Here is a 16,646-nt window from a genome sequence, read left to right on the forward strand (position 1 = left end):
AGAATCTTTTCCATTTTTCCGCATAAGATTTTCTAGTACTAGGCCTCCTTGCCTCTAAAATGATATCCATCACAGGTTTGCTGAGGGATGGTAAAGGAGAGATTAAGTAATTAGCCAGGCTGCAAGGTTCAGTGTTAGAAGCTGAGGGTGCAGAATCTGGTTCTCCTGCTGAGACAGCAGGGGAGGAGTCTGAGGCAGGTACCATGGAGACAACCGTGACACACTGCGCAGGAGGGGGTGGCAGTGTTGGTGCGGCCAGTGTGGAGCAATCAAAATCATCCTTGGTTTGTCCTGTTTGATTTTTAGTAGTACTTTGGAGAGCAGAGGCAGAGGGGGGAAGGCATAGACTGATAGGTTTTTCCAGCTGAAGGACAGAGCATCCACTTTCCAGGCTTGTTTGTGGGGAGTCCCTGTGCAAAATTTGTCCAATTGGTAGTTCTGGGGAAAGGCAAACAGGTCTATATCTGGGCTCCCCCATTTGCTTGTCAACATGTTGAAAATCCTTGGTTCTAGTTTCCACTCGTGTGGGTCCATGAGGTTTCTGCTTAGTCCATCTGCCAGTGTATTTAATTTTCCTGGCAGGAATTGAGCTTGTAGGTGCACTTGGTAGCTCAAGGCTGTGTTCCACAATGCCATGGCTAGCCTGCAGAGGGGGGTAAGAATGTGTACCCCCCTGCTTATGTACCACATAACAGTGGTGTTGTCCACCTTTAACATTAGTTGTCTTGGAAGAATGTGCTCCTTGAAGGCTGTCAGAGCATTCTGTATAGCTAACATTTCTTTTTGATTGATATGCAGGTGCATTTGACTTGGGTTCCATTTGCCCTGAATGCACTTCCCTGCCAGGTGAGCCCCCCATGCATAGTCTGATGCGTCTGTTGTTAGGGTTTGGGCGGCAGGGGGTGGTGTGAAAGGTAGTCCCTTGTTTTGGTGGCAGGCCACTGCCCACCAAAGGAACTCTAGGCATAGGCAAGATATGATAGGAATCACTGTTTCCAGGGCTTGAGAATGTTGACACCATATGCTTTTTAGATACCACTGTAGTTTCCTCATATGTAGTCTTGCATATGGAATTAGAAGAATGCAGAAGGCCATGAAATTGCAATAACTGGAGCTAGGCACTTTGTGAATACCCTGGGCACAATAGATAAGCCAAAGGGCAGTGCATAGAAATGATAGTGCGTGTAGCCTGCTTTGAAGCGTAGGTATCTTCTGCAAGATTCCCTGATTGGGATGTGCAAGTATGCTTCTTTTAAATCTAGTGTTGACAACCAGGCATCTTTGCCTAGCATAGGAAGTAATTGGTGAAGAGTCAACATTTTGAATTTTGGAATCTCTAAAAAGCTGTTTAGAGTTGACAGGTCCGGGACAGGATGCCATGAATAGTCTTTTCTGGGTACCAGGAAAAGTCTCGAGTAGAAACCTTGTCCCTTTTCCTCTTCTGGTACCAGCTGAATAGCTCCCATGCTTAAGAGAGAAAGTACTTGTTTTTGGGCCTCTGCCCACTGATTTGGGGGTAGGTCCAGCCACCCGCTTGGTGTTGGCAATGTGTGGAAGTGAAATATGTATCCCTGGGACACTATATTTAAAACCCATTTGTCCTAGGTAATGATTTCCCAATTCTTTGCATGAAGAGCAATATTTCCCCCCAAAGTGGCAGTCAGTTGATAAGTGCTTGGAAATTTTAAAAGGAAGTCATTGAGACAGTTTACCATAGGGGGAGTCTTATTATTCCCAGATTTGGAAGTGGAGGCCCCCCACTGCTTAGTTATTTGTATCACCTGGGACTGAAACCTGGGGTTTTTGCTGTGTCTGGGTTTGGCTTGAGAAGACCTTGAAGGGGTTGGAAAGGACCAATTCTTAGAGGTCTAGTGCATACTAAATCTAGGAGGCTGAACTTGTAAAAAAAGTCAACAGTTTGCATAGAGTTAGCTTTATCTTCCATCTTTTTAAGAACTTCCTCAGCCTTGTTGCCAAACAGGCAGTCCTGATTTAAAGGAGCATCCAACAATTTAGCTTTAACATGATCAGGCAAAGATTGCACCTTGAGCCAAGCATGCCTTCTAAGCAGAGACCCAGTAACAGCAGCCCTGCAAGAGGCCTCCAATGAATCAAAACCACATTACAAAGTAAGTTTTCCAACTTGTTCAGCAGAATGCATTAAATCCTGTAATTCTTTATTTTCCACACAGTCAGGAATCAACATCATTTTCTGTTTAAGCAGTCCAATAACATGTTGCTAATACTTTAACATATGAAACTGGCAGTTTAAAGCCCTAATGGCCAAGGTTGCAGAAGTGTAAACCTTCTTACCCCATCTATCCAGTGCCCTGGAGTCGCTATCAGAAGGGGTAGGATTTTTAGCAGTAGAAGTCTTAATGCCCTTGGGGCCCCTGTGAAATAGTCTCTGGATCTGCAATAGGATTTTTAAAAAGGAACTTGTGGGACTCAGGGACCCTGTAGTATCTGTCAGATTTTCTGGGAGTAGGAGGCAGAGAATCAGGGGCCAAACTAGATTCCGAAAAAGCATCAACGATGTCTAGTACAGGAGGAATAGCTAAAGGCCTATGCCGAGGTAGGAGAAGGAAATCCCTAAGCCTCTTTTTTGAATCAGAAAAATCCTGGCTTTCCCAGTGGAAATGCTCCCTTAGATTATGTAAGGTTTCCCCAAAAGAAAAATCCTCAGGAGGGGAAGCAGTGGGAATGGAGTCCTCTGCATCAGAATCTTCATAAGTAGATAATGGCAAATCCAGATCATCAGAAGAATCAGAAAAAAACAGAATCCTGATCAGAAGATTCATAATCAACTTCAGTCCTAGGCCTCTTTGAAGAGGGGGGGGGTTGGCTACCCCTGATTAGAATTATTAGATCTTCAGCCATTCTTGTCATTTGTTTTTTAAGCATAGAGGCCTGAGCATGTGGCCTAGGTATTGTTTTTTTAGGCATGGATCGAGATTTAGGCCTAAGTAAAGAAGGAGGCGTCAGTTTAATATGCAAATCTGTAGGTCTGAATACACCCTCGAAGCAGGTGCCTGCACAGTGGCTCCGGACCAATCCAAGGTAGAGAGACATCCGCGGGTTCCACAGTTGAAGCATCTCGCGGCACACCGGACTCTGAATGGGTCTCAGTAGAGGCCTGCGAATCAGAAGTAGCGGGTATCAGGGGCTGCGAAAGCGCCTCACTGAGTACTGGCGAACTGGCTTAGAAGAAGCGTCGTCGGCAGTTTTGGACCTTGGCGGCCTGTCTCTGTATTTATCTTTGCATTTTTTTCGGAATCCCGGTAGTCAGATGGCTAACCGACGACATTTCTGGATAATTAAACCAAGAACCGAAATATTTAGAGGCGAAAATATACTGATGACTGATAGTGCGCTGATTAAATAAAGCACAAAACCGACAGCAAGGTACGTTGTGGTCAGGGCCTAGGCAAGGAATACAGTACGAATGAAAATCTTTATGAGGTATTTGCTTTCCACAAGTAATGCAATTATTAACTTTTACTGACATCGGTAAGGAGAAAGAAAAGTTTCAACGGGTACTTAGCTTTAGTTGAAGACTTTGGTTCTGAAACTCGAAAACAAAAATTTCAGGAGTCGGCCGACCGACACTTGCTTACTGCTTCTGCTTCGGGCACTGCATGGCAAGAAAGACTGATGTAATGGCGTCAGCTGCATGTTTTATACCCCTGACGTCATTGAAGAAGGGACAGCAACCGACGCAGGACCCAAGACTTTGTTAATCAGGCCGACTGAGGGCTACCTGCAAGCAGATAACCCAGAATGTAATGACTGCAACAGTGAAACACGAAGAACATCTCAAGTAAATGACATAAATAACAGAACAGTAAAAAAAAAAACAGAATGAGGAGAATACAGAACAGTGTTACTGATTTATGAGACCACAACTATAGAAAATATGCAGCAATCTATTTTAAGGGTTTAATAAGGCTGCAAAGTTTAGTAAATGATGGTAAGGTTGTTTCAGTAGTCAGTTGCCTTAAATCGTACCATCTTCTGTATTTTTACACTAAGAGTGTGTAAAAATATTTCCTCCTCTTTCTATCATGCTGCAAGATCGTCACTAGTATAGTTGGCAATAGTGAATATGTTAAAGATGCTGTTAAGCTTATTTGAACATTAGTACCTTTTAAGACTTACCCTTTCAACAGTGAAGAGTTACAGTAATACCCCTTTTTAAAAACTTAACAGCAAAGAAAGATGCCAAAACACTGAGTTCCTTGGAGAAAAAGGGAGAAGCACACTTCAATTCCATAACGCACAGTTCTAAACTATTTGAGTGATTTTTTTTAATTTCAATTTTCATATAATACAGTACCACTAAGGTGGATATGCAGGCAATTGTTTAGCAGCTAACATTTCTAAGTGTAATGACCACCTACTACAATATCAGCAATGACTTTATAAGTGAATGGCCTACAACTGAGTAATGCTTCATATGAAGCAATGATGTTACAGTGTTTATAACATAGCAGAGGATGGGAGTTGCAACTAGAAATGTTCACACTGTACCACTCACAGCCTAATACTGCTAACCTGTCATTTAAAAATGATAATATTAGGAATGCTGTCTCTTATAACAACAAAAAAAATGTTTTCAGGTGACAAAGTCGCATATACCTTTAGTGGATTGCAGACGTTCTTTAGCATCTGTGAAACTTAATATTTCTAAGACATGCTTAGAAAAACTAAACACAGTTAAGTTCAGGGAATACATCCACTACAGGTCTGATGGGGACAGCATCGTAAAAATCATGCTAGCTACCAGAAAAAAAGAACTGCTAACCATATCTGTTAATAATGTTCCAAATGAACAAAGATAAAAAAAAAATATTTCTAAAAGGTACTGGATAGCTGTTTTAATCCTATACACTGTTACTGAACTTATGTCTGCTACACATTCCTTATTTAATACAGGTGTGTTGTCACCCACCCAATCTGCTGGCCTTTACTATTCAAACTAATAAACTGGGGCTGCTGCTAAAAACTGCTAGCCTCTACCTAATGGGCTTACAGTTTAAGAGACATTAATCAAACATGGCACGTTAACTTTAAATACTCAATACAAAGGAGTCAGTGAAAAACAGTGGCTTAGACGGAACTTCCTTGCATCATGCAGGCAGTACATCATGGAGTACTGCTATGTTTTTCTTATTCAGAAAAGTTTAGCATTACACAGTTCATTAAAAAAAAGTTTTATTAAATATTGCCAGCCTGAGACATGTTCACCATGCACTCAGATTATTTTTATGTAATTTCAAAGCAGTCATATTAAAATAGTCTCAATATAAAGTTTCTCACAGCTTTTACAGTATTCAAAAATGACAGGCTTAACTGAAAAATAGGAAGAAATGATTACACCAAAGCATAAGAAAGCACATTTACATAATCTAATAAACTAGATAATTTGACAATTTGACAATTTTATTACAGTGTTTCCTTCCTTGAAGTATAAAACAATGGGTAATAAATCTATTATTAATTTTACTGGTAAACGTATTAGTCTACCTTTCTGTCTTGAAATGTACTTTATAAAACACACTGTACAAGAGCCAGTAAACAAAGGTATATTTTTCATACATTAATTCTTAGATGAAGTGCATCCCTGAAAATATAATTTGCCAGCTTATTACATTTAGAGCTTTTAAAATAATTTATTTATAACAGACATCACGTTTGTAATTGTCCTCCACAAAAATGTGGATTTTCCTACTTTTTAGAGTCCAGGTTTGCTGCCTTTTTATTTTGTCCTTTTTAAAATGGGCAAGTTGAGGCAACCATGTTTAAGGGCGTCCTCCAGGGGGCAGTGTGAGATTAGCCATCAAGTCATGCACAGCAGGAAATATTGTGCATTCACCTGAAAAAAAGGAAACAAAATACATGAATGACCTTGTCCACCAAGGAAAAACAAAACATGTTTGCTAGACTTGTGGATTTTACTGTTTGTCACAATTTACTTCCTTTCTTCACTCATTTGTCAACAGAGTCAGCGAGCAGGTCCAAATGACCCTTTTCAGCCCTATTCATATTCAAGAGCTTCTAATTCCTCAGTTTTTGTATTATCGTTTGCTTAGTCTCATCCCACGTATCCTTAGCTGCCATAACAGAATCCTTCTTAATCCATACCTCTGAATACTTAATTTTATCATGTCCTCATTGATATAGGTATTGCTGTACCAATTCATGTATGGGCACTCAGTTTATAGCTATAAAGTACAGTTGTGTACACTTACCATAAATGTAGATGTTCGAGTGTATTGACTGTTGCAGTCATCACCTGTGGGTTATCCCTGCTGTGGTAGCCCTCGGCCGGTCAGAATACCAGAGTCAATGTTTTTCTGCATTGGCTGGTCACCTGTAGTCTGACGTCAGGTCGTCAGTGCTATAAAGAAAGGCAGCAGACGCCATTACATCAGTTTCTCTTGCCCTAACCCGTCAGAAGCACAAGGAAATATGGTAGAGAGGTCCTGGTGGCTAAATGCCACCATGAGAAGCTTATGTTTCCCTAAGAAAAGCAGATATAAGAGGGAAGGAGGGAGTGAAACCAGGATTACAACAGTGAATACACTCGAACATCTACATTTATAAGTGTACACAACTGTACTATGTTCTTCGTCTTTCACTGTTGTAGTCGTCACCTGTGGGAGGATTCCCAAAGCTGAGGAGATAGGTGGAAGGATTAGTTAGAGACCTAGGCATGGGTCAGCATGCCCTGCAGAACTGTAGAGGCAAACCCTGCCCTAGCCTTAGAGGAAAGAGGTAGGTGGTAAAGGCATGGACAGAGGTCCAGGTGGCAGCTTCCAAGATGTCCCTGGTGGGAACTCCTCTGAGGAATGATGTGGAAGTGGAGGCTGCCCTAGTGGAATGGGTACGAATACCTTGGGGGGGTGGTTTCCCATGTAGTCTGTAGCAGAAATGGATACAGTGTGATATCCATTTGGAAATGGTTTGCTTGGAAATGGGCTTCCCCTCTGCCCCTGGGGCAAAGCTGACAAGAAGCTGGTCTGTTTTCCTGAAGGGTTTAGTACGGTCCAGGTAGTATCTGAGCTGTCTGTGCACGTCTTAAGTGCAGAATTCTTTCCCCCTTGTTTTGAGGGTTAGGAAAGAAGGTGGGTAGATGTATGGCCTGGTTGAGGGTCACATCAGATACCAAGTTGGGCATAAATAAGAGGTTAGTCCTCAGGGAGACCCTGTCTGCATGGAAAATGATGAAGGGCTCCACGGCTATGAGTGCCTGGAGTTCTGAAACCCTTCTGGCTGAGGTGATAGCTAGTAGGAAAGCAGTCTTCCAGGAGAGGTATCTCAATTCTGCTGAAGCACCAGGTCCGAATGGTGGTAAGGTTAGTTTTTCTAAAACGTAATTCAGGTCCCAGGCTGGAGTAGGTGGCCTTCTGGGAGGTCTGATATTAGAAGCCCCTCTGAGGAATTGTTTAGTCAAAGGATGTGAGAAGAGGGGCTGGTCTGTATCAAAATGAGCTGAAATGGCTGAGGCATGGATTTTAATAGAAGAGAAGGAGAGGCCACTATTCAGTAACTTGACTAGGAAGTCCAGGATAAGAAGGATGGAAGCTGTGAGGTACTGCCCCCTCTGGACTGGCTTCAGGAGTAGAATCTTTTCCATTTCCCTGCCTAAGATTTTCTGGTGCTGGACCTTCTGGTCTCTTTGATAATGTCTAGGACCCGTTTGCTTAACAGGGGCCCCTTATCTGCTTTTAAAGTATTAGCCATGCTGACAGTTTGAGAGTCTGCATGTCTGGGTGCAGCATTTCTCTTCCCACCTGGGTCAAGAGGTCTGAGATCAGGGGAAGCTGCCCAGGAGGCTGTAATGTCAGGCGGTGTAAGGGGTACCAAAGCTGTCTGGGCCAATCTGGAGCAATGAGGATGGCCTTTGGTCTCTCTTCCCCTATCTTGATCAGTACCTTGGGAATAAGAGGCAGAGGAGGGAATGCATACACCAAAGGGAGTTCCAGGGGAAGGTCAAGGCATCCAATTTCCACGTTAGGTGGTGATACTCCCTGGTACAGAATTTTTTCAGCTGGTGGTTAAGGTGCAAAGCAAAGAGACTCACCTCCGGAGTTCCCCACTCCTGAATGACTTGCAAAAAGATTTTTCTGTGGAGCTGCCATTCGTGGGGGTCCAGTAAGTTTCTGCTTATGTGGTCTGCCATGGTGCTGATGATCCTGGGTAGATATTGGGCAATTAGGTGTAATCTCATGGAGGAGGCTGTCTGCCACAGGTTCATGGTTAGCCTGCACAGAGGGTAAGATTGGGTCCTTCCCTGTTTGTTGATATATCACAATACTGTGGTGTTGTCTGTTCTGATGAGGAGAACCCCTGGCCTGAGATGGGGTTTAAAGGATGTCAGAGCCTTTTGTACTGCCATCATTTCCTTCTGACTGATGTGTAAGGGAAGGTGTTGGGCATCCCAAAGACCTGCCTGCTAGTTGGGCTCCCCAAGCAATGTCTGAAGCGTCGGTGGTGATGCACTGCCCATTAGGACAGAGGAAGAAGGGATGACCCTTGTTCTTGGCATAGGCCCATGCCCACCAGAGAAACTCGGCCCTTATACAGGGGATCAAAGGAAGAGAGGTCTCTAGAGGCTGAGTGCGCTGGCACCAAAGGTTCTTTAGATACCACTGAAATTTTCTCATGTGAAGCCTGGCCAGAGGAATTAGAAGGATGCAAGATGTCAATGTACCCCAAGGCTTGCAGGAAATTCCTCGCAGTGAGGTGACTTCTGGAAGCCAGCTGAGTAAAGTAGAGAGACAGGAAGCTCTGCTTTTCTGGGGATAGGAAGGCCATTTGGGATGCTGTGTCCAGCAGTGCTCCCAAGAAAATGATCTTCCTCCAGGGTGTTTGCTTTGAAAGAAATCTTTTACTGTTTGCACAGATTTTGTTTCGTCTTCCGTCTTTTTAAGCACCTCTTCTGCTTTTACTCCAAACAAGCGGTCCTTATCCAGGGGTGCATCAATTAATTTAGACTTGACATAATCAGGGAGAGTTTGTTCCTTCACCCATGCATATCTCCAAATGAAAGATCCTGACACTGCTGCCCTGCTTGAGGCTTCTAGGTTATCGTATCCACAGAGTAAAGTGTGTTTGGCCACTTGACAAGTAGAGTGCAGTAAATCTGCTAACTCTTTCGAATTGGCACAGTCAGGAAAGGTTGAAATCTTTTGTTTTAATAGTTCCAAAGTGTGTTGTTATTTTAACATATGGAACTGACAGGTGAGTGCTCTGATGGGGAAGGTTGCAGAGGTGTATACTTTTTTACCCCATCTGTCCAGAGCTCTGGCATCCTTGTCAGAAGGAATAGGATTCTTGGCAGAACTAGTCTTAACTCCTTTAGGTCCCTGTGTAATTACCTCTGGGTCTGCAGCAGGATTTCTGTACAGGTATTTGTGAGAATCCGGTACTCTGTAACACCTGTCAGGTTTACTGGGAGCAGGTGGGAGGGAGTCAGGGGCTAAGATGGATTCATGGAAAACATCATCCACTACTTTTAAAATAGGGGGGATGGCCAGGGGTCTGTGCTGGGGCAGGTCCAGAAACTCTAGTCTTTTCTTAGACTGGGGGAAATCCTGAGATTCCCATTGAAAATGTTCCCTGAGGGTGTGAAGGGTTTCCCCAAAGGAAAGGTCTTCTGGTGAGGAGACAGAAGGAATGGATTCTTCTGCATCCGAATCCTCATAAGCAGTCAGAGGTTGTTGTTCCTCTTCAAAATCTGAATAATCAGATTCCTTAGAATCCTGCTCTGTCATAATTTCAGGAGAAGGGTGTCTTTTCCTTATAAAAGCTGTGGCCTGACTACCTCCAATAAGGGAGATGAGATCCTCCACCATTTTAAGCATTTCTGCTTGGGGTGGTGGAGCAGGAGCAAGATGGTGGCTACAGGCAGATTTTCTCGGAGTGCCGTGGCTTTTAGGCCTAAGAGTATCCATCGGTCTGAGAGAAATGGTAGTCGGATAAGAAGTTGTTGGTTTTTGTCTAGATTCGGTAGTGCGAGGCGCCTCCTCGGAAGCCAGTGCCTGCATCGCGGCTCTGGACCAAACCGAGGCAGAGGTGGCCAAAGGCTCAGAAGATGAAGATTTCTGCAGCATACCGAACTCCGAAAGTGTCTCAGTAGAGGCCTGCGCAGATATCTAATTGGGCATCAGGGGCTATGAAAGCACATCACTGAATTCCGGAGAACTGATGACCTGCTTAACGGTAGAGTCATCGGAAGGCTTAGCCTTGTGTGGTCTGTCTCTATCTTTACCTCTGCGTTTTTTTGGAATGTCCATGCATTGTTGGCTGACTGATGCCATTTCGGAAGGCGAAGACAGAAGATGAAAATACCTGTCTACAATAACAGCTCTACGGCGAATGGTTCTCTCGTTTTGTTAAAGAGGGCACAGAAGCAGCGAGGGATGTCGTGGTCTGGGCCTAAACAAGTGATGCAGTATGAATGGAAGTCTTGGTGTGGGATCTACTTTCCACAGGCGAGACAATTAACTTTTTCAGAGATCAGTTAGTGGAAGAAAAAGGGATCCCCAATGGGGTACTTAGCTTTAGATGTTTTCAGCTGTAATTCAAACTCTGGTGGCAACTGACCAGCACACTTGCGAACTGCTTCTGCTATGGGCTCCACGGCAAGAAAAACTGATGTAATGGCATCGGCTGCCTTGCTTTATAGCACTGACGACCTGACGTCAGACTACAGGTGACAGCAGCTGACACAAAAAAAACCTTGACTGGTATTTGGGCTGGCTGAGGGCTACCACAGCAGGGATAACCCACAGGTGATGACTGCAACAGTGAAACATGAAGAACATCCTTTATTTTATCTTCATTAATTTTATATTAAAAAAAAAAAAAAAGTCTTAGAATGTTCCACAGCACCGAGATATTGTTTTCCGGTTCCATCAGGTACAAAATAATATCTGCAAATAAAGCCAACTTTTCTTGAACATCTTACCAATTACTTCCTTGACTTTCTGAGTCCCTTATTTTCTTTGTCAATGGTTCTAAATGTAACACAACTAAAGGCGAAAGAGGACACCCTTTCCTGGTTCCTCTGTTTAGCCATGACTTGTCAGAGAGGGACCCTCCCACTTACATCTTTGTCTCTGATCCTTCATATATCCATCTAATTAACCTTACTACTGTATCAGGAAATGCAAATGCTTCCACTGCCTACTCGTAAAATGACACCTTACTCTGTCAAATGCTTTCCCCTGCATCAAGACCCACCAATAACAGTGGCATTTTCTTACATTCTTCTTCCCTCTGGATAATTCTTGTTCTATTAATGTTGTCAAATGTTTGCCTCTCCTCCACAAACCACATTAGTCCACATCTATCAGTTCTGGCATCACCTTTGCAATTCTTTTAGCCCTTAAAGATATAAACACATTATAATCATGGTTTAAAATTTAAATGGGTGCATATGAAGCTGGATCTTTAGGTATTACAGCCACCACAGTTTCCCCCCCCAGAATTTTGTCTCCCATCCTTTTAAAATACTGTTAAACAAAACCTTGCAGATCTCTATCACCTTTATCCCTACTTGTTTCCAAACTTCCTCTGGAATACCATCTATTCATGGAGACTTTCCTGCAGATTTGTTACAGCCTCATCTACCTCTAACCTTGGCATATTTTAGTCTTTAGTGCTTTTTCTTGACTTCCCAACTTCTCTGTCTTATACACACATTTTCATAACATTTAAATACCTCTACAGGATCTCTAGTTATTTTTCTTGTTATAGGCTCCCCAAGATTGGCAACAACCCTTTCTACTTTCTATTGCCGAAGTCATTTTGTGCTCCGCAGGTACCAAAAAACAGCTGATTAACTGCAATCTAAACTCACACATATTATCCAGGTACTCCCTTATTTTCTCTTTAGCACTCTGCATTTATGCCTACAATTGTTCTGAGATTCTCTTTATTTTGCAAAGCTTTAACCTTTGTCAGCCCCCCTAAATAATTCTTATTCCTTCTTAACCAAATCTCTCTTTTTTTAAACTCTGCTTTCATTTTATCCCACTCGCTAGTTATAACTTTTGGGGTGCATTCCATCTTCCCTAATAACTCATGAATATTTTCCACTACCAGTTCCTTAAATTCCTCTTTTTTGACAGGTAGGTGGGAAATGGCCAGTGTCACATTTTACTTCATTACCATGCATTTTTATCTTATTTTTACTTGGTGCATGATATGAAGTAGTTATCTGATGTGTGCCAATGCTTTCAATTGAATAATAAAAGTTCCATCTAGTCTAGCCCAGTTACTGGGGCAAATGTTAATTCTGTCCAAGTTCCTACTACTGAATTAATTATATTCCATACCAAATATTTTCACAAATTTCTTCAGAAATCTACACTCTTTCCCTTCTAGAACCCCCTGATGCATATTCCCTGTTGAAAAATGATTTCTCCCCAAAAAAATCTTAGGCTCCATAATGGCATTTTTGGTGGAGTATAAATGCATGCCAGTGTAATATTTCTCCCTTGCAAATAACCCATTGCTACCATAAATCTACCATTATCTTTTCTCTTATCTCTACTGCAGCCCCCCCTAGAAATTAGTATAATTACTCCCCTTTTCCTTTGTCCCTGATATCCTCAAAATTCTTCCGCTGTCAAATTTACATGCTAATTTCTTTCCAATTGTGTCTCCTACAACACTATTTGCACTTTGTTTCTTAACATAATTTAATACTTTCTTTTTTGTTTGTGTCTGCAACGCAGTTTATGTTCCAAGATAATATGGATAGCAAAGCTAACATGACAAAGAAAACTGTTGTTACTACCTATCAAACATGACAGAGTTTTTGAAAGTATATTAAAAAAAATTGTGCTACATGCACGCAACATTGTTTAGTAGGCTGATCTTTTATACCATTGTTTATTCTCCTCTCCATTTGAACTTGTGTCACATTTTCAGGACTTTATGTTTTAGTGAAAGCCTTCAAACAAACAAAATCTAAATACATTTTCAAAACATCCCTATCTTTCCCTCATTAACTTGGAACAAATGCACAAAACTATGAACATCTTCAAAAATTAAGTTTAACTCTCCAGACAGGAACAACTTCTCTAAATTGACAGCTGCACCCACATGCATTAACTAACCCCAAATTAAGGTTACCCATGCAAAAGCACATGCTACAGTCTGTGTTGCCACTTATGATTGCCGAGTTATTTTTTCTTGGCTCTACTCCCCTCCCAGATGTGAAAAACAGCTTGTATACTTTCAGAAAACACTTACTTTTAGCCCTAAGAAAAAGTTCACCAGCTTTCTTTAAATAAAACTAAACTGTATGTAGTTCTATTAAATGCACTAAAGTATTATGGCTGCTCTTATTCACTTCCCATAGTTTCATACTTTTTCACTGAACTGCTTGCCATTGCACCTTTAAACTTTCAGCAAAGAGAACTCTCAAGATTTATTGCTTGCAAATGCAGACACCTCCTCTCCATGGAAAAGTATTCATGAATTAATATGTCAATTTCATTCAGAATGAAGAAACAGCTGCCTTCAGCTGCAAACTTCCTGATTTCCAATGAACATTTGCTACTGGAAAAAACAAGCTACTATATTTGCAGATGTTAATAAACTCAGCATTTTTTCATAGCTTTCATCATTTTGTCTTGCTTCTAAGCATACTTGCTTACAAAAAACAGTTGTTTATAGCTTAAGTCAAGGGCCTTACTACAGATATTTGCCCTTGTACAAATAAGAGAAAATGAATTCAACATATAACATAATCGGTGCCCTTTCACACCCCATCCTAGCAGCTCAGGATCACATAACATTAAACTTGCTTCTTGGCCAGCCTTTCCGCTCTTGATATACTGTAAACCCTACATTTCTTACAACTAAAAAAGTACTTAGGTACTTATGTATCTTAATATCTTTAACAGATACAACAGTCACTAAAAAGCCACCCTCCCACATTTCACTACACAAAACTGGTTTACCATATATAACATGCAGTTTAAATCATGAAACATTTTACACAGATAGTAATAAAAACAAAAATTGTTTTATCTACATTAACTGTTTTCCTCATTTAGTGTCCTCCTAAACATTAATGACAAAGTGAGGTACAAGCTTTATAGTCCACCCACAACTTTAACAAAGTCAACAGTCAAGAAAAGTCCATTCTTTTTCAACCACCTTTTCTTGCAAAGCATTATTTCACAGATGTGATTGAAGCTTTATAGTCTCCCATTTATTCACTAATTTCAGTGTTGCTGGTTTTCTTCCCAGTTCATCTCCCAACACCTGACTCTGGTTCAAGTCCAAGGTACGCCTGATTCTTCTAGTGAACTCCTGTGCTTTTTTCTGTTTTCTCAAGAATTTTCCTTTGGAATATTGAAAAGGTTTCACTGGCAAAATCTCTATATGAACTTTAACAGAAGAATGAAAAAAAAAATATTTGATCCTGTAGGAAAAAATACTTTGAAGACAGCTGCCAGTAGCATGAATATCATACCTGCCTGCTTGCTGGGATAAATTTACTTCTGTCTGGAGTGCCATGAATAATTTTCCACAAACACCCTGCTATCTCCAATTTTTAATACTTTCCCCTTTTATTACAGTTTTGTCAGGATCAAGACTTATACAGCTGATAAAGATATTATGACAGCAGAATTTCAAGCTGAATAAGAACAAATGTAAAATAAGAGCAGCAAGCCTGAAATGCATGTGCTACATTCTGATGTCAGATAGACTGAAACCTGACACAGAGAAAGGGCAACTGTGTAAGTATCAAAGCCAGAATACAAGCAGAAATTAGAGAGATTTCCAGTAATGATGCAGCACCATGCAAAGTAGGAAGTTACTGTAAGTGTAGATGTTGGGGTAGTTTCACTGTTGTGGTCCTTCACTTTTGGGCTATCTTGCAATGCATGTAGCAGGCAGCCAGTAAATCTTCTAAAGCTCTTCCTCCTGTAAGGCGTTGACTGATGCTCTGATTCTGGTGCCAGGATGTTGGTAGTACAAAGGTGCCATGAACCACCACCACCCTTTGGAGTTTTCTTGCCCTGACAGAAGAGAATCCCCACAGCCCCTGGTACCGGATTCCCAAGGTGCTGATTACAACGCCAATTTGCTTGTTTACAGGTTTTGCTTTGTTTTCCCTTTGCAAAGTAGACATACAGTTGATCTGTTTTCCTGACACTCTTGTTCTATGCAAGTATGGTCTCTGGTGCCTGTGCACATCTAGAAAGTGTAGAGGTCTCTCCTTTCCAATCCAGAGAAAAGATGTCTGACATCTAGGTTCCTGGAGCTGCTAACCTTTTTAACATATTTATTAAATTCCTATATTTTATACAGTGACATAGGTACACATATATTAACAGAAAAGAAAACAAGCCATAGTAAACATTTTTCATGTTTATCATGCAGTATACATGTTTTTGTTTTAACAATTATTCACTCCAGCATTACATAAAATTGATAAATTCCTGCCTTCCCCTTAATCCTCATTCCTCCTCCTGATCATTATTCTGCATGTACTGTTTTTGCACAGATTCCACTTATTTATATGTAATTTGCTTCTTCCTACTTTATTTTTACCTATGCAAACACCTCTAAACAAAAATCATAAACCTTCAGGACTTTGTTTCATACTTGGCAGCCATAAAAATGTCCCTTTCCATTTTCTCTTCTCAATATTTTCTAACCTCCTCTGACTGACTCTTAAATAGTTGTTGTGAAATATTTTACATGCCCTACCAATCAGCAGTTTTTATAGCAACTTATGTTTTTGACTCCATTAAAAACTGTACCAGAGCTGTAGTACTCTTCTATATCTTTCTCATTGCTTACACTCTTATCAATTTCTGGTACAGAAGGCAGTCTCTAAGCTGTAGTTTAGACTTCTGCTTGGCCTCATCCCACTGTATCACTCTTTACTCTCCAGTTATTTGCTCCCAATACTTAGAATCCTTTACTAACTTTCTTCAAATAAATTCCAGCCCCCCCGTGATACTTTCTATACCCATACTTGCAGTCATCCCTAGTCTCTATTTCCCATTCCCATGTTGGCTTAGCTCTTTGAAAACTTTCTGCCACTTTATGAATACAATATTCCGTATGTTGGTGGTGATTTTCTAAGGACCTGCACCCAATAGCCTCTCTGTCATTACTTCTCAAACTCCCCATATTTTATCTTCATCAACTTCCCCTTTGATTTATAATCTTTTGCATGTGTTATGTATATAAGCCTTAACTGCTTAGCTCTAACATACCCCTTATAATCAGGTAATACTAATCTACCTTGTTCTATGAGGAAAAACAACGTATCTGATTTAACTCTTGGCCTTTTCCCCAACCAAATAAATTCAATCAACTCTATTAATTATGATCTACAAATTCTTCTCTGGTTGATAAACATATGCCTAACTTGTGTATAAAACAAAATGGACCAAAATATTTTCACTGCTTACATATTACTGCATAATCATGAGCTTCCAACTTCTCAATTTCTGTATTATCTTTTTAGTCTCTTCCCACAGATCCTTGGCTGTCATTACGGAATCCTTTGTAATCCAAATAGCAAAACACTTCATCTTAATATGCTTCTATAAATATGGGTACTGCTGAACTAATTCATGTGTGGGTATTATGTTAGTCAC

The 16,646-nt window shown here is 41.0% G+C and overlaps 1 protein-coding gene across 1 annotated transcript in view; it reads right to left on the reverse strand.

Annotated features, from left to right (window-relative positions):
- Positions 1–5,197: 5,197 nt before the first annotated feature.
- MED14 (mediator complex subunit 14) overlaps positions 5,198–16,646 on the reverse strand; it is a 1,872,212-nt gene continuing 1,860,763 nt past the window's right edge. The window contains exon 28 of the mRNA XM_044071834.1: positions 5,198–5,875. Within this exon, the coding sequence (XP_043927769.1) occupies positions 5,802–5,875 (74 nt within the window). The 3' untranslated portion in view covers positions 5,198–5,801. The remainder of the gene's footprint in view (positions 5,876–16,646) is intronic.

The sequence above is a fragment of the Protopterus annectens genome, chromosome 5.part0, assembly GCF_019279795.1.
Source record: "Protopterus annectens isolate FY-2018-M chromosome 5.part0, PAN1.0, whole genome shotgun sequence".
Taxonomy (NCBI): domain Eukaryota; kingdom Metazoa; phylum Chordata; order Ceratodontiformes; family Protopteridae; genus Protopterus; species Protopterus annectens.